The 19,338-nt window shown below is 39.6% G+C and overlaps 1 protein-coding gene across 1 annotated transcript in view; it reads right to left on the reverse strand.

The window, feature by feature from the left end:
- Positions 1-19,338, reverse strand: part of HSPA4 (heat shock protein family A (Hsp70) member 4) — a 43,308-nt gene that overhangs the window by 12,315 nt on the left and 11,655 nt on the right. The window contains exons 3-11 of the mRNA XM_006759138.2: positions 16,654-16,794; positions 14,297-14,419; positions 10,688-10,787; positions 9,938-10,071; positions 8,125-8,369; positions 3,290-3,366; positions 1,899-2,050; positions 1,113-1,219; positions 371-504 (exon numbers count right to left, since the gene is read on the reverse strand). Of these exons, the coding sequence (XP_006759201.1) occupies positions 371-504; positions 1,113-1,219; positions 1,899-2,050; positions 3,290-3,366; positions 8,125-8,369; positions 9,938-10,071; positions 10,688-10,787; positions 14,297-14,419; positions 16,654-16,794 (1,213 nt within the window). The remainder of the gene's footprint in view (positions 1-370; positions 505-1,112; positions 1,220-1,898; positions 2,051-3,289; positions 3,367-8,124; positions 8,370-9,937; positions 10,072-10,687; positions 10,788-14,296; positions 14,420-16,653; positions 16,795-19,338) is intronic.

Consider the following 19,338-nt stretch of genomic DNA (forward strand, 5'->3'; position numbering starts at 1 on the left):
TTTAATTCACAAAACTCTGCAAAGCATGAATTATCATCTTAATTTGGTTAAAACTGAATTTAACTCTTTTCAGTACCTAGCACCATATTATGCACAAAATATACCCAGAATGTGCATTAACCAAGATATATGCTCCCGCCCTAGCTGCTTCGGCACATGGATTGAAAGGTTCCACATTCGATTCTGGTCAAAGGGCATGTACCTCAGTTGCAGGCTCGAGCCCTGGCCCTGGTCAGGGATCGTGTGGGAGGCAACCAATTGATGTGTCTCTCTCACATCAATGTTTTTCTCTCTCTCTGTTTCTCCCCTGCCTTTCACTCTCACATATGTTTTTTGTTTTTTGCTTTTTAATTCCCAACTCTTTACTTACCTATAGCAGGGTCTGGATAGGGCAACTCCTGAGGAGAGCTATAACAGGCCTCAAGAGTGAAAGGTTCCTTTCTATAAAATGTGAGGACTTTAGAGAAAGGAGCAGCATGATTTTTTGGAAAGACTTCACAGTCACTGAATGAAGAAAAAAGACAAGAACACAAATTTAGGAAATCCTTAACACTTTTGCCCATGAACTCTAGTTTTATAATTACTGTATAGTTTTGGCTACTCTTTAGCTTCATTTCCAGATTATAAATTTCCAAGAACAAAATACACACACACACACACACACACACACACACACACGTGTAATGTGTCCATTTTTTTAAAAAGGAATATATTTCATTCAGTACAAAAAGGCACCATTTCAGCATGATCAAGTATAAGAAACTACATAAGGATACAAATTTAGCCCTGGCTGGTTTGGCTCATTGGATAGAGCATTGGCCTGTGGACTAAAGGGTCCCAGGTTAGATTCCGGTCAAGGGCACACCCCAGGTTGCACATGCGACCCCCAGTAGGGGGCATGCAGGAGGCAGCTGATCAATGATTCTCTTCCATTATTGATATTTCTCTCTCTCCCTCCCTTTCTTCGCTCTAAAATCAATAAAAACGTATTTAAAAATCCAACAAAAAATGTTACAGATTTAGAGAAGTTGAAAAGGAGCTCGATACTTCACTCAGACTGTTGAACATTGAACTAATTTTAAATACAAAAGTAATTTGGTAAGTGCTCTTACATGGACCCTTCTTCAGCAGGCGAGTTCCACCTCAGGGATATGGGATACGGCACCACATCAGTGATGGAAAACTCTCTCACTTTGAAAGCAGGCGATAAGATTGCACACTAGAATAATAATTTTATAAAATTCCATTTTAACAAACATTGTAAACTGATAGTACAAGATCTATTTAAAAAGACTTCAGAAAACCATCACCAATAGTTTTAAAATACTTACATTAATAATTTAATTGTATCCAAATAAGCAGTTTTGTAAACTTCTATTATTTGTCAAATTATCTATAACCTAGCTGTTCCTTGACATTTTTTCATTAACCCCAATCTTTAATATACATTGCTACTTCATACATAGACAACAGGTAAAATGCCAAATCCAACAATATTTCAGGTTTACCTATGTTTCCAGTATTCATCTACTTATGAACAACACCTCTGATATCCATTTTAAAACAAAAATTTCAGAATCTTACCAACTTGAGATCACTCCAAGCCAGGGGTCCTCAAACTACGGCCTGCGGGCCACATGCAAATACAAATATTGTATTTGTTCCCGTTTTGTTTTTTTACTTCAAAATAAGATATGTGCAGTGTGCATAGGAATTTGTTCAGTTTTTTTTTAAACTATAGTCCGGCCCTGCAACGGTCTGAGGGACAGTGAACTGGCCCCCTGTTTAAAAAGTGTGAGGACCCCTGCTCCAAGCTAACCTCAGGTTATTGATTGGATACATAAAATCACCACCGTCTTGTTACAATCATTTGTAGGTGGCTAAGAAAAAATACTCACCTGCAGTGCACAACCTCGAGTGACAGCTTCATCAGCATTTAGTGTTGTACTGAGCTCTTTACCAAAAAATTTGCTAATCTTCTCTTTTACTGCAGGGATTCGTGTCGCACCACCAACTATCTCCACTGCATAAATATCTTCTTTCCTTAACTCTATTTTAAAGTGATTAAACATTTAGATTTTTAAAATCTTTAAATTAATATTTTATAATGAAATGAAAGAGAAATACAGCACCTTATCACAACAAAATAACTTGCAGATGTGTAACAAAACCTGTCACTCATTCCTTACACTCCGTGCACAACAGCATGCACATCAACATGTGCTCACACACACAGGTGCATAGCATCTGGCAACAAATAGGTATGTTTTGATTCTCAAAATAATAGGGGCAGGGTGGCACAATAATATTGGGATTTAGGAGATGAGAGTCAGGAATTCTCAATGTCCTACAATCTCCAAAAGAGCCTCACACAAAAAATGGTAACAGTTAAGCTAGCCAAAAGGAAGATATGAGGGCCTTGAACTATTGGTCAGCCCTGACACAACATGAAAGAAAAAGAGGTGTTCAGGTGCACATCTAGCCACTCTAGCACTCCATCCCAAATATAAACATAATCCACATTACAGCACATGTATAATATCCTCATGTCAGAAGGAAAGAAGGTACACACCAAGGTTCTGCTGTCACTCATAAAATAACTCTTAATACCACCCTGGTTTCCTGGTCACATTTTACGTAACACTAAGAATTTGTTGAGAAGGACTATTTAAAGAAACAGGGTGTCCCAGTGTGGAAAGAATGTGCCTGTTTGCCATAATCACTGTGATTTAAGAGCTGAACCTTTGTCAAGCTGACAGTACTTTTCAACACTCTGAAATAGCTAGCAACCAACACAACAGTGGATTCTAGATAAACATTTGTCAAACATTTTGGAAAAATTAGTAATATGTTCCTAATCAAACTTCTATGTTTTAACCCAAGATAAAAAAGCACCCCATTAAAATCAATATATGGCTATCATATCCTCCCTTTGCTCTAATTGTCATTCAGCAAACAAAAGATTCACTGACAGAAAAGCCTACAAGACTACTATAGCAGCATTGCTAAAGACAATTTTTACCACTATAAAATAACTGAAAAGTTTATATCCATCTTTGAGTCTGAATTAGGTTTCCTGGGAAAACATTTAGATTTCCCTGGACACGTTAACAGTGCGCCCATAAATTACTTGGAAGTAATGAGTTCCAAAGTGAGTTCCAAAATATAAAAAAGCTTAATATAGCATTGATGTTGTTTGTCCAATGCAAATTTGTATAGCTAAAAAATAATGAGCAATATTTCCAAAGAATGTGAGGTACACAAACAATTCAACCACAAAAATACTTACTGGATTGTTCCAAAACACTACGAAGTGGTGGCTCCACTCTAGCTAAGAGATCATCACACATCTCCAAAAATTTGCCTCTATAAAAAAAAAAATTTTTTTTTAAAGTTTAAATCACATTCTACTTTTATGTGGAATGGATGGCTATAAACAAAAAGACAGATAATAACAAGCACTGGCAAGGATATAGAGTAAATTGGCTTCCTCACACATTCCCGGTGAAAATATAAAATGGTGCAGCCACTATGGATAATAGTTTGACAGTTCTTCAAAATGTTAAACAGAGTTACCATATGTCCCAGTAATTCTACTCAATATACAATAAAGAGAAATAAAGCATACAACCATACAAAACCATGAATGTCCACAATAACATCATTCATAAACAGCCAAAAAAGTAGAAAAAGCCCTGAAGTCCACCAAATGTACTCAGCAATAGAAATGAATGAATACAAGACTTAAGATGACGGCGTCCGTGGTCGGCAAACTGTGGCTCACAAGCCACATGCGGCTCTTTGGCCCCTTGAGTGTGGCTCTTCCTGAGCCTTAGGAGTACCCTAATTAAGTTAATAACAATATAACTACCTATATAGTTTAAGTTTAAAAAATTTGGCTCTCAAAGGAAATTTCAATCGTTGTACTGTTGATATTTGGCTCTGTTGACTAATGAGTTTGCCAACCACTGGGGTAGGTAAATGTGGTACTTGAATCATCCCAGAAGCACATCAAAATTACAACTAAACTGCAAACAACCATCATTCAGAACCACCTGAAATCTATCTGAATGGAAGTCCTACAACTAGGGAATTAAAGATGTCCACAGAGACTGATAGAAGGGGCAAAGACAAGGAAAGGCTGATCCTACACCCATGTGTGGCTGCAAAGGTACCCCCAGAGGAGCAAGGGGACACAGCCCCACTCCAGGCCTCCCTGCCCAGAGTTACAGTGCCAGAAAGAGGTATCCCCATAACTTTTGGCTATAAAAGCAAACAGAGCCAGGCCAGTGTGTCTCAGTGGTTGAGCATCGACCTCTGAACCAGTTAGATACCAGGTCAGGGCACATGCCCAGGTTGCGGGCTTGATCCCCAATAGGGGGCACGCAGGAGGCAGCCAATCAATGATTTTCTCTCATCATTGATCTATCTATCCCTCTCCCTTCCTCTCTAAAATTAATAAAAATGTATTTTAAAATAAAAAATAGCCCTAGCCAGTTAGAGCATCAGCCCATGGAATTCAGGTCACAGGTTCGATTCCAGTCACTTACCTCAGTTACAGGTTCAATCCCCAGCCCTGGTCAGGGTGCATGTGGGAGGCAACCAATTGATGTGTCTCCCTCACACTGATGTTTCTCTTTCTCTCCTCTCCCTTCACTCTCTCTAAAAACCAATGGAGAAAAATATCCTTGTGAGAGGATTAACAAAAATAATAAAAAATTTAAAAAAGGAATAAATACAATAATATGTTAGGATGCAGATGAACTTTGGAAACATTAGGCTAGGTTTTAAAAAGCCAATAAAAAAAACACACACACATTATGTAACTCAACTTATACAAAAAGTTCAGGATAGGTAAATTCAGAGAGACAGAGAGTAGATTTTTAGCTGCCTACCGCTAGAGGAAAAGAAGAGATGAGGAAAGAGAGCTACTGAGTAGTTTCTTTTTTTCTTTGTTTTAACACAGTTAATTCTTTATCTTTTAGATCCGCTTTAGATTTACAGAGAAATAAGCAGAAAGTAAAAGAATTCCCATATATCCCTCAACACCCCTCCTCTAGTTCCCCTATTGATACCCTGTAGTGTGATACATTTCTAACTGGTAAGCAATACTGATACATGATGGTACATATTAGAATTCTACATGTTTTGACAAATTGTATAATGTTAAGTATCCACCATACAGAGTAGCTTTACTGCCCTAAAAATTCTCCCTACTCCACCCATTCAATTCATCCCTCCCTCCCCAGAACCAACCACTGACTTCACCTTTTTACTGTCTCCAATTTTGCCTTTCCCAGTAAGTCATATAGTTGGAATCACACTGGATTTAGCCTTTTTAAATTGGCTTCTTTTACTTAGAAATGTGTGTTTAAGGGTCCTCTCTGTCTTTTCACAGCTTGACAGCTTATTTAGGGAGGACATTCTCAAACTGGGTTGTGGTGATGGCTGCACAATTCTGTGATTATACTAAAAACCACTGAAACATATACTTTAAAAGAGTCACTTTTATGAATTACATCACAATAAAAAGAAAAATTGTAGAGATATAGAAAATAACCCATCAGAATGGCAAAAATTCAAGACCACTAATACCAATATTGGTGAGGATATATAGCAACACAAAGTCCTACATGTTGTCAAGAACTTAAAAAAACGACAGTTGTATTCCTAATAGCAAGCGATTCCTCAAAAAGCTAAACCCAGAATTACCAAAGGACCCAACAATTCCACTCCTAGGTATATACCCTAAAGAACTGGAAAACAAAATACTCAAATACTTGTTCATGAATGTTCATAGCAGCATTATTAACAATAGCTACAAGGTAAAAACAACAATGTCCATCAACTGATCACTGAATAAATGGAATATTATTTGCAATGAAAAGCAGTGAAGTACTAATACATATTACAGTGTGGATGAACCTAGAAAATATTATGTAAGTGAAAGAAACTAGAAACCAAGACCAAAAAAAAAGTATACACATACAGGGGTGGGCAAAAGTAGGTTTACAGTTATAAGTATAAGAAAGTTTGTTCCTATATTATTTATTAAATGATTTTCCCATTTGTGGAATATAGAGAACAACAGAGACTGATGAACAGGGACAGATCCAAAGACAGAGAAACAACGATCAGACTATCAATCCCCAGAGGGAAAGTAGGGGAGGTGGGAGTAAGGGGAAGAGATCAACCAAAGGACTTGTATGCATGCATATAAGCCAAACCAATGGACACGGGGGATGAGAGCATGAGAGGGGGGAGGGAGGTTAATGGGGGGACGAGGACACATTTGTAATATCTTAACCAATAAAGAAATTTAAAAAATAATAATAATAATTTTCCATTTGAACTATAAACCTACTTTGGCCCACCCTTATATTATATGATTCCATTTATATGAAATATCTAGAATAGGTAAATCCAGAGATAAAAATTGGTGGTTGCCATGACACAGATGTAAGAAAAATGGGAAGTAAATACACTTAATAGGTATGAGTTTTCTTTTGGGGAGACGAAAATGTTTTTTCAGTAGGTAGAGGTAGTCATGGCATGACATTGTGTATGTACTAAATGGCACTGAGTGTTCACACTAAAATTGTGTAAGAGCACAGCCAGTGTTGCTCAGTGGCTGAGCTTCATCCTATGAACCAGGAGGATTACCAGTCAGGGCTCAATCCCCAGTGGGGGTTGTGCAGGAGGCAGCCAATCAATGATTCTCTCTCATTATTGATGTTTCTATCTCTTTCTCCCTCTCCCTTCCTCTCTGAAATCAATAAAAATATATTTTAAAAAATGAAGTGATACAAGAATTTTACCTCAAATTTTTAAAAAAGTAATTAGAAGAAATGCTATAATGTCAGAAATAAATGATCTGGTTTCATTAGTTTGAAAAAAAGACTGCTAGTGAGTATTAAAACTAAATGAAGGCTACAAAATAGAACAGAGAATATAACAGCTATGTGCCCTGACATTGCAGATACAGTAAATTGTGTTTTTTCAAAGCAGCACACAAGCTAATCAACTGTTTTCAGCTTTTAAAAGTATAATAAATATCTATTTGGCTCTCAAAATCACCTAACACTCCACTAACAATTTCTGAAACATAAATAGGCACGCCCCTATATCCTAGCCCGCACCACCATGTAACACATACAAAACTGCTACTTAATAAAAATGAAAACCATCACTTTCAAGCAGGGTGGAAAGGCGACTGCAAATTTGGTTACTAGGCACAATAATCTAACTCTAGCAGAAAAGGAGCAATTTAAATTCCACCTCAATTTTTTTAAGGCCACACTTCCCTAAATAAGCCATCAGTCTTGCCTGAACTCTACCAATATAGCCCACATCATAAAGAACAACTCATTCTGCCCTAGCCAGTTTGGTTCAATAGATGGAGCATTGGCCAGAGGACTGCAGGGTCTCGGGTTCAAATTCCAGTCAAGGGCACACACCCCGGTTGCAGGCTGGATCCCAGCCCTGGTCAGGGCTCACATGGGGTGCAACCGATCAATGTTTCTCTGTCTCTCTCTGTCTCTCCCCCTCCATTCCACTCTCTCTAAAAAATCAATTGGAAAAATATCCTCTGGTGAGGATTAACCAAAAAAAAAGAAGAACATCTCATTCTCACTACCCAAGCAACCCAACCAGACAACAGGAACATTCAGACAACAGTAACAGTAACATTTCTGAGGAAAGCCCTGAAACATCAAGTACCCAGAATTCTCGTAGCACTGTACAGAAATAGCTGTTGTCCTCAAGAAATCCTAACTACCCCAAAACACCAATTTCTGAATCAATGACTAAATCAAATTCATAATTCTGTATTAAAGAATTTTGCCCTGATTTTTATGAAAACTGATAATCATGTATAATTCATGTACATGTTAGAACTACCAACTTCCTGCAATATTCAATCAGAAAAACATCAGTTTACATTATTAGAATAATCAAACCCACCTTCACATAAAAAGCAGAATTCTGAATGGCCTCTAATTTTTACCTACTGAACTGAAGTTATCATATAACAACCATGAGGATTTCAACAATTAGCTAATTAAGGCTAATAAAAGTGAAGAAAAACCACAGTTCAGTTTAAGGTCAGAATAGTCGAATGATTACCTATTCATAGTCCCGGACACATCAACGTCGTTCATGAAACACTCAATGCTCAAAGGGAGGTCAGAGGCATTGGCACTCATCAGCTTCTTGAGTTTCTCGCACTCTTGAGACAGGCGTAGTAACGCGCGGATTTTGGACTTTATGTCTAGCTTGTATTTCTTTCCAAATTCTTCACAGAAGTGATTTACTAACACCTCATCAAATTTTCTGCCTCCCAGTGTTGTGTCAAATGCAGTGGCCAGAACCTTAGAAAAAAGATAATTAATTCAAAAATAGAGCAATTTAAAATTTTTTCAAGATATATATTTAATTGGTAAATTGTATTTAGGGATGGGGGAGACATTAAGATTGAAACAAGGCAATGTGCATGTGTCACTTAATCACTGTTACAACCATTGTGAAAAGAGACATTGTAATCCCCAATTTACAGATGACGTCACAAACCTAGTCAGATCAGATAATCTGCAGGTCATAAAGCTAAAAGTGGTAGAAGTGAAAAAAAGTAAATAAATAAATAAATAAATAAATAAAAGTGGTAGAAGTGGAATTCAAAACCCAATCTCATCAATTTCAAAACCCATGCCCTCTCCCACACTAGTCTGCTTCCAAAAAGCAATTATATATATCCGCCAAATATACTAACATGTCATGTACACAGTTCTGGTCTTATTGTTATCACAAAACTATGAATAACACCAAAGGCCTTGCTCTATACATCTTACTACCAGGAAAGATGCTAAAGCAGCCATGGGCAAACTACGGCCCGCGTTTGAAATGAATAAAACTAAAAAAAAAAAGACCGTACCCTTTTATGTAATGATGTTTACTTTGAATTTGTATTAGTTCACACAAACACTCCATCCATGCTTTTGTTCCAGCCCTCTGGTCCAGTTTAAGAACCCATTGTGGCCCTCGAGTCAAAAAGTTTGCCCACCCCTTCCTAAAGCCTTAACTAGCAGCAATTTATTTCTCCAGAGGTCTAAGCTTCCCAGAAATCTAGAATACCAGTCCTATCCTAGTTTCTTTGAGTCATCAAGTTCTAGTCTTCTACCCTTTTACCCGAAGGCTCAAAACCTTAACAATACCAGCCGGCGTGGCTCAATGGTTGAGCATCGACCTATGAACCAGGAGGTCATGATTCAGTTCCCGGTCAGGGCACATGCCCAGGTTTCGGACTTGATCCCCAGTAGGGGGTGTGCAGAAGGCAGCTGATCAATGATTCTCTCTCATTGATGTTTCTATCTTTCTCTCCCACTTCTTTCCTCTCTGAAATCAGTAAAAACATACATTAAAAAAAACCTTAAGAACAAGAGAATATCTTTATCATAATCTCCTCAACCCTGTGTAAAACCATCAAGAGACTACACGTTAAAGAATCCTAACAAGCCTGTAGATAAGCATTATTTCCCCACATTAAAGTATGGCTCAGAAATCTTAAGAGCTTTTTCCTCATACCTGTCAACTCTTTTTTTAGCATTTATTTGGGGGGAGGACATCAATTTGTTGTTCCAATTATTCACGCATTCATTTGTTGATTTTTGTATGTGCCCTGAGAGGTTGAACCTGCAACCTTGGCGTATCGGGATGATACTCTATAAACAACTGAGATAGCAGGCCAGGACCCATGCCAACTCTTAATAAATTATTTTAAGCTGACAACTTCCACCCACCCCTATATACTTGGTTTCTAGTTCAGATGACTCATAGCAAGTTTCCATTAGTGAAACAAAATCCTTTGAACATTCAAATTGTCTCACAAGTTCCTAATTACCATACATTTGTAATACAGTCTTCCAGAAAAAAATATACTTACTTTAAGTTTTCCTCTATTAAATGCACATACAGAAACTTGATAAGAAGAATGCCCCATGTCTATGAAAACTACATTTCTTGGTTTCTCCTCTAAGGCAGGAAGATCTTGCTTATAGATTCCATATGCAAGAGCAACTACATAGGAAAAAAATTAAATTTGACATAATATTATCATCTAAGAGTAAACTTAAAATTTAAGTAGGAAACAAACCAGACGTTGTATATAATGAATGGAGCTGCATCATATGCTCAGTACTAGAAAGAATTAAATTCTTAAAAGCTTTGCATAATTTATTCATGAAAAATATTAACTTCAAAGAGTTAAATGCTGACTAAGGGTTCCTTAATGTTTCCAAATCCAGTTTCCAATTCCAATGACTTGGCAATTGCTTCCAAACCACTTCCCCCACTTTCCCAAACATATTTTCCAGGATTTCTTCTACCACTGTGCCATCTCAGCATTCCCACATATTCTGTCCCTGAGATGTTGCTTTACATCCATTCCTCTGACTCCACCAGCCCACAAGTCATAGAAAAGATCAAATCTTTAAATCAAAGCACTGCTCCAAACACTCAATAAATGTATTTCCTTACAAACAACCATGTGATTCAATATGAAGATACAGAAAAAAGTACTGGTCAGATTAATTCTTCATATGTGACAGAATAACCAAAAAAATAAAGAAGAAACCCTAGGATCTTCATAACATTCAAGATTAAGTAAAAAATTTTAGTTAATAGTCTCTCTTACCTGCAGTAGTTTCATTCATTAATCGCAGGCAATTGAGACCAGCAATCTGTGTTGCATCCATTACTGACCTTCTTTCTGCATCAGTATAGAAACAAGGAACCTACAAAAAATTTTAGAAGTTTACTGTATTATGGAGATTCATTTAGGATGCACCTGTCAAAAAAAAACACAGTAAAATCCAGAACCACCCTCAGTCAACTACAGGCATTTATTCTGCTTATGATCAGAGGATTTCAAACCAGTAGAGAAAATTTAGAAAATTCAACAAGTAGTAGTGAGACAATGGATAGCGAGCCATATTGACAATAATAAATTGGCATCCCTACTGTACAACTTATACCAAAATATAGGTCAAATCAAAGACTTAAATGTAAAAAAAAAAAATCAAGAGTACTAGAATGAAAGGAATTTTACCATCAGATTAAGAAAGGATTTTCTAAATATAACACAACACCCAGAAGAAAAGAAAAATTTGTGACTCATAAAAAATTCTAATGACCAAATGGGGAAAATATTTGCAACTCAAATCATAAAAGCGCAAAGATCTAATCTTATAATATGTAATGAACTACGGGTCAAAATGAAAAATCACAAACTCAGAATAAAATGAGCAGAGAACAGGAATATTTCAAACAACAGAAAATACAAAACGGCTCTTCAATTTTAAAATGTTCATCTTCACCTAAATAGTAAGATTACATACACTTTGATACCATTATTCTACCTATTAGAATTAGCTAAAACACCAATAAGCTGTGCTGGTGAGGCTGCAATGAAATAAGCCCTTTCATAGATTACAGGTGGAAGTGTGAATTACTGCAAATTCTTTGAAGGGTAACTGAACAGCTGTAAAAATTACAAATACAGCCCAGACAGTGTGTCTCAGTGGTTGAGCATCAACCTGTGAACCAAGAGGTCACTGGTTCGATTCCAGGTCAGGGCACAAGCCTGGGTTTCTGGCTTGATCCCAGTAGGGGGCGTGCAGGAGGCAGCCAATCAATGATTCTCTCTCATCACTGACGTTCTATCTCTCTCTCCCTCGCCCTTCCTCTCCTAAAATCAATAAAAATAAAAAATAAGAAATTACAAATACAGTAGTCCATTTGGGGGTATGCAAGACCCCCGGTGGATGCCTGAAACTGAGGATAGTATCAAACCCTATATATACACGATGTTTTTTTCCTATATATACACACCTGTGGTAAAGTTTATAAATTAGGCATAGTAAGAGATTAACACCACCTAATCATAAAATGTAACAATTATACAATGTACTGTAATAAAAGTTAAGTGAATATGGTCTCTCCCTCAAAATACCTTGTAGAACTGTCTATACAATGTGGATACAATGAACAAAAGGATGATTCATAATGCCAGCAGGACAGAGCAGGCAAAGCAGGACCCAGAATGGCATGCAACTTTAATTTATGAATGGTTTGTTTCTGGAATTTTCCATTTAATATATTTGGACTGAGGTTCACTGCATGTAACTGAAACCATGGAAAGTGAAACCATGAATTAGGGGGAACTATTATAAACATATCTTTTGTCCCAGCAATTGCACTTCTAAGAAGTTAGTCTATAAATTCTACAAACTTATATAAGAGCAAAATGACATTTAAATGTACTCGTTGCAGCATTCTTCACAGAAAAAAAAAACTGTCCTAGCTGGTTTGGCCCAGTGGATAGAGCTTTCACCTGGGAGGTGTGCAGGAAGCAGTCAATCAATGATTCTCTCTCATCATTGATGTTTTCCTCTCTCTCTCTCCCTCTTCTTTCCTCTCTGAAATAGATAGATAGATAGATAGATAGATAGATAGATAGATAGATAGATAGATAGGTAGATAGGACTTTTGGAAGCTTGTGCCTGGTTTCCTCCAGACATTCATTGCCCATGTACCTTTTCCCTTTGTTGATTTTGCTTTGTGCCCTTTCGCTGTAATAAATCTTAGCCTTAAGAACAGCCATACTCTCTGAGTCCTGTGAATTCTCTTAGCAAATCATCAAAACTCAGTGTAGTCCTTAGGTCCGCCAACACATGACTTAACACATCACCTCTAAACTTACTCAAAAAGTTGAAAACACCACTCATGCATTTTACTTCAACACTGAGCATAATTCAGGATCAATGTTAAAGGCACTAACTAGATGGGGAAATGAGGACAAATCTGACAGACGAATAAAGAGCTCAGAAAAGGCAGAAAGCATCTAAAAAAATAGAGAGTCTGTACTGAATCTTTAAGAGAAGCATCATTTTTATTCTTTGCATCACCAGAATGAAGCACAACAGTCATAATCCAATTTTTCCCAACAAATGTCAGTTCTGCTTTACTAGATAGCCAAGAATTATGGAATCCACCACACAACAGACTGTGGTGAAAAAACTACCTAACAGTCCTTGCTTTGTCAACCAATGCACCAACAAAGGAGGCCACAGAGATAACATCTATGCTATCTAATAATAGACAAACATGGTAATTGACCGTACCTTTGCTATGCCTATTGGCTAATCAGTGCAATATGCAAATTAACCACCAACAAAGATGGTGGCTAATTTGCATACTGCAGGCAGGGCGGGACAGTGCGATCTGCCCGCCCCACTGCCAGCCAGCCCTGCAGTCCGTGTACACGGCCCGGCAGCTGGTGGGGCGGGGCATGGTGGAGAGCAGCGGGGCAGCGCAGCAGAGGGCCCTAATGCCTGGCGGGGGCTGGAGCAAAGCAGCCCGGTCCCACATGCCTGTCAGCAGCTGGAGCGGAGCAGCCCAGGTCCTGGGTGCCGGAGGGAAACCGGTGCCAGCAGCCAGGGGAAGGAAGGCCTATTCTTGCACGAATCTTCGTGCATCGGGCCTCTAGTATCAGATAACAGCCACGGAAAGAGGAGATTCAGTGACAAAGCCAATACAACTGCCGAAATTTCAATGGTTGCTAAGGACTCCATCATATTAAAAGCACACTGCTACAAACAGCCAAGCTTCCATCTAGATAGGATTATGGAAAAGACAAGATAAAGTCTATTGCTGTTTGCCTTTAGAGCTAGATACAGTGACAGCAAAGATACAGAGATACAAAGGGAGAAAAATAAAGCACTTCTCATTGAGAGTATTCAACTAATTTAACAAATAAGTAGCCACTAGACCAACCGTGGGCAAACTATGGCCCGCGGGCCGGATCCGGCCTGTTTGAAATGAATAAAACTATTGAAAAAAAAGACCATACTCTTTTATGTAATGATGTGTACTTTGAATTTATATTAGTTCACACAAACACTCCATCCATGCTTTTGTTCCGGCCCTCCGGTCCAGTTTAAGAACCCATTGTGGCCCTCGAGTCAAAAAGTTTGCCCACCCCTGCACTAGACACTATGCTCAGTGCTATAAGAAATCCAGGATGAAGTGGGTTTAAGATAAGCCTTCAAATAGGCAGAATAACAGAGGAGGCTGGAGCAATAACTAAGGACCAGAAAAGAGAATTCAAGAAAATGAGGACTAGTTTGATAAATTTCTTAAAATAATCAATCATACAACCTAAGGCAAAAACCAATATTATTTGCAGTTAAAATGAAAATGCTTCTTCGTGCAAGTCTTAATAATGAGTAGGGCTCCAACTCACTGAAACAACACAGTCCACAACAGGCTTTTTAAGAACACTTTCTGCTGTCTCCTTCAGTTTGGACAAAAGCATGGCAGTCACTTGCTCCGTGGTAAAATTTCGTTCTTCCTCCATATATTTCACCTGCAATAAAATGACAAAAGGATCTAGACATATATTTTTTCATGTCCTAAGAGCCTAAAATGAGCATTATCTCACCATCATCAATGAAACATTATCTCAAGATAGAATTGAAGAAAGCTAGTTTTAGAAGCAAAAATAATTTAAAGGTCACTTTTATCTTTATAACATATACATGGTACTTAAAGATGAGGACCACTACATAAACAATAAAATCTGAGACAATTACCTGTGCAGAAGCAAGTTGGTGTAGCTCACCATGAGCTACATTGCCCCTCTGTAAAGGGGTTGGTGGTGAACTATTTTACCATCTGACATACTGTGTGTTATCACCTCCCCAATATTCAATCTAACCTGAGGACATGGTTTTGGTCAAATTCATTCACTGCTATAGCTCTAGTACTGACAGACCTGACAAAATAAATACTTGGTGAATTAAAGAATATTAAAAAAAAGCTCCAAGATAGCCTACCCTGGATGAAGTCTGCAACTTTGACAAGAGTTGCAAACTTTGTATGTTGAAAGGCTGGGTAGAATAAGTAAGCCCCATCCCACATATACACGTAACTCCCCCACTACAATGCAGACCAGAAATGTCACTCTCTTCTTTTAAATCTGCTGCTCTAACTCAGCTTGACCTGCTCCTCACTCCCCAGCCCAACCAAATGTACTCTGGTTTAGAGTCTAACAGTTTCTCATTTTATTGCATGATAAAGATGGGAAAATAACCTTCGTGGTGAGCCTCTAAGTTGCCTCTTCTTCCCTGGTATTTATATAAACTTAGTCAACTCCTACCCTCGTACTTGGATCTACCTAACCTCCAGGTCTTCTCCTTAGTCTCTTTCTCCTTTGACTCTTGCAATGCTTATGACTAAATCTGCCAGTATTCATCCTCTTTCTTTCTTAATGGTAAGTATCCCATCCCCCATTTCTTCACCTCGCCCTTTTTCCCTCCTCTGTACTCCAGCTTTACTCCCTTACTAGGTCATCCAAATTTCTGAGATTATTGCCATAGATATCCTAAGTAAACACAGAGATCATACTTCAGTTATCAGAATTCATCACTTCTAAATTCAACTGAATTCTCAGCTACAATGGCACCATCAACTACCTTTTACTCTCAATTCTCATCACTCTTGGAATGTATGCCTGTTCTCATGATTCTGATTTCTCCAACTGGAAGGTCTCAAACACCAAATCTCCTCTCTCTAAACTCACTTGCCTGGAAAGTTCAACCACCCTCTCCTGTGTTCTTCTTACCACCTCTGAGTACTAGAGAGACAGTGGAGTGCACCCTACCCATCCTCAGCCTCTCACCTCTTTTGAACTATCAGTTCACTGCAAGCGTCACAAAGAGGATCTTCTAGATATCCCAGAGGTATCAAAAACCAAACTCCCTTTTCCTCAAAAGAACAACACCTTTTTCAATCTAATTCATATTGTCAAAAGTATGGCCATATATCTGGCTAATGACTTAATAGTGTTGATTTCTTTGCTCTTCCACAAATCACACCCTAAAATCACATCAGTAAACAAGACAGGTTTGGATCAATAGATAGAGCGTCAGCCTGCAGACTGAAGGGTCCCATGTTCGATTCTGGTCAAGAGCACATGCCCAGGTTGTGGGCTTGATCCCCAGTAGGGGGGGCGTGCAGGAGGCAGCCAATCAATGATTCTCTCTCATCATTGATGCTTCTATCTCCCTCTCCCTCTCCTTTCCTCTCTGAAATAAAAAATAAAAATTTAAAAAAAAAAAAAACAAGCAGCAATGGCCATATTAATTTTATCACTACCTGCCCTAACCGGTTTGTCTCAGTGGATAGATCATCAGCCTGCGAACTGAAGGGTCCCAAGTTCGATTTCGGTCAAGGACATGTACCTTGGTTGCAGGCACATCCCCAGTAGGGAGTGTGCAGGAGGCAGCTGATCGATGTTTCTCTCTCATCAATGTTTCTAACTCTCTATCCCTCTCCCTTCCTCTCTGTAAAAAAATCAATAAAATATCTTTTTTTAAAAAAAAATATATCACTGCCTATCTGTCAAAGCCATGTAACAATGCCACCGATGGTTCTCAATCAAAATCCCAATCACTGAAAAAAATGCCAAATGGTCTTTACTACCAAGTTTTTCCTAAGCATTTTCATTATACTATGAAATCAGAATGGTATTGATATACACTGACCTAATAAAATAAAATGCTATATTTTAATCATCAGGAATTATCTTGAGAACCTTACCTTTATACCTGTTAATCCAGTAGGTAATTGCACAATATCATATGCAAGGTTAGATTTTTCTGCCTCCACAAATGGATCAGAGAATGCTCGGCCATGGAATCTTTTAAATCCCTGGACTGTGTTCTTTGCATTGGAAATGATCTAAGAGAAAGGAAAGCTGAATCAAAAAGTAGAAAGACTGATACCAATTAAATTAGGAAAAAAGAAAATCAATAGCATCAGATTAAATTAGCATCATTGTAACTCCACAAAGTTTCCTTTTGAGTTTCAGTTTTCTTCAGCACTAAACTTTTCTGAATGATGCCTACTAGCACGTGAAGTGAGGCTTGAAGGGTGAGGAACTTGAACAAGTAACACAGAGATCACAGACAGTCCCGCTTGTCCTGCTTCTCCATATAGATAGGTCATTATACTTACAAAAGTATTTACCACCCTAAAATTCCAAAACATTTACACATAATGATTTTTATTAGCTTTTAAAAATTACTCACAGTTTGTGATTCAAGCTTTCCAGGAGTCAGTTTGGAAGTATGTGTCAATTCAGAAACTCTAGTGAAAGAAACTTACCATACTGACAGAGTATCTATATCCTATCTAATAAAAGAGAAATATGGTAATTAGCCGTACGGCCACTACCCTTCCCATTGGCTAATCACTGAGATATGCAAATTAACAGCCAGCCAAGATGGCGGCCGGCAGCCAGGTAGCTTAAACTGAACATGAGGCTTGCTTGCTTCCGTGACAGAGGACTCCAACATTCCACGCCTGCTTTGCTGGACTCTGTGCTGCACTCTAAGTAGCTATGTAACAAATATAGAAGCTAAACAAACCCCCAAAAGCCTGCTTTCAGTCCGTCAGGCTTCAGCCAGCAGGATCGGAACATTGTTTCAAATACAGAAGGTAAACAAAACCCAGAAACCTGCTTTCAGCAGCGGAGGCCTAAGAGCTGGAGCCAAGCCTCAGAGCTAAAGCGGGGCCACAACCTCCCTATCTGCCCTGCTCTGTTCGGGACGGGGAAGGCGCCCCAACCCCCTGATCAGCCCTGCTCTGTGCCTGATAAGGGGGAGCTTCCCAACCCCCTGATCGCCCTGCGGCTGTCTGTGTGACAGGGTGCGACGCCCCAACCCCCGGTACGGCCCTGCTCTGCGTGTGACAGGGTGCGAGGCCCCAAACCCCCCCACGGGCCCTGCTCTGTGCATGACGCAGTAGAGCCATAACCTCCCCATCAGCCCTGCCCTGAGTGTGAGAGTGGCGGGGCCCCAACCCCCTGATCCGCCCTGCTCTGTGTGTGACAGGGGGCAATGCCCCAACTGCCTATCGGCCCTATTCTGTGAGTGACAGGGGGGAGCTCCTCAACCCCCTGATCGGCCCTGGTCTGTGCGTGACAGGGGAAAGAGCCCCAACCCCCCCTGATGGGCCCTGCTCTGTGAGTGACAGGGGGCAGCGCCCCACCCCCGATTGGCCCTTCTCTGTGCGTGACAGGGGGTGGCGCCGCAATCTCCCCATCGACCCTGCCTTAAGTGTGACAGGGGGCGGTGCCCCAACACCCCAATCGGCCCTACCCTGAGCGTGACTGAGGGCGGCATCGCAACCTCCCGATCCGCCCTGTTCTACGCATGACAGGGGGCGGCGCCGCAACTCCCCAATTGGCCCTGCTCTGAGCCCAACCAGGGGCTGCACCTAGGGATTGGGCCTGCCCTCTGCCACCCGGGAGCAGGCCTAAGCCAGCAGGTCGTTATCTCCCAAGGGGTCCCAGACTGTGAGAGGGCACAGGCCGGGCTGAGGGACCCCCCCTCTACACACACCCGCAAAGCACAAATTTTTGTGCAACGGGCCTCCAGTATATATATAAAAGGCTAATATGCAAAGTGTCCCCTTGGGAGTTTGACCAGGAGTTCGATCACTTGCTATGACATGTGCCGACCACCAGGGGCAGCGCAGAACAAAGGAAGGTCCCAGCTGGCAGCTGGAAGGCCCTGATCAGCCCTGATCGCTGGCCAGGCATAGGAATTTCGTGCACTGGGCCTCTAGTTATTTATAATACCAGAAAACTAGAAATAGCCTAAATGTGTATAGGTAAATAAATTATGGTATAGCTATACAGTGGGCAAGATTATTTTAGGACGTTGGAAGACAAGTATCTATATAGTATGACTTCACTTTTGTAGGGGAGAAGCTATTTATATGCTTAGAAAGAGTACAGAAAGTTACACATACAGATACTGAGTGATTTTTGGATAGTGGTAGTACAGTAACTTCCAAATTCCCTATAATATTCTATCTATGTATTTTTTATTTCTCTACAATAAACTACTATAGTTTACGGGAGGAAAAAACACTGGCAAAGACATTCAAAAAATTCAAGAATTAACTTGTGCTTAAACTCCTCTTCTCAATGCCAAAGCTAAGTGTACCAAGCCCTAAGGATAAGCTACAGAGCCCCTCTGCATCAGGTATGTCCAAGGGCCCACACAGAAGACTTTTTGTAAAACAATGCTGCCGGGAGCCGGTCCATCCTTGCTGTTTCAAGGGACCTGGCATATATGGCATACTGTTCTTAATATGTTTGCTCACCTTCTTGGCACTATGTGTTTTAACCAAGGTCATCTCTCTGAGAAAGGTTGTTTCCCCAGGTAGGGATTTTCCCCTGAAGTTAGGGAGGGAATAAAACCACTTAACTAAGTG

Source organism: Myotis davidii, unplaced genomic scaffold (genome assembly GCF_000327345.1).
Source record: "Myotis davidii unplaced genomic scaffold, ASM32734v1 scaffold456, whole genome shotgun sequence".
Taxonomy (NCBI): Eukaryota; Metazoa; Chordata; class Mammalia; order Chiroptera; family Vespertilionidae; genus Myotis; species Myotis davidii.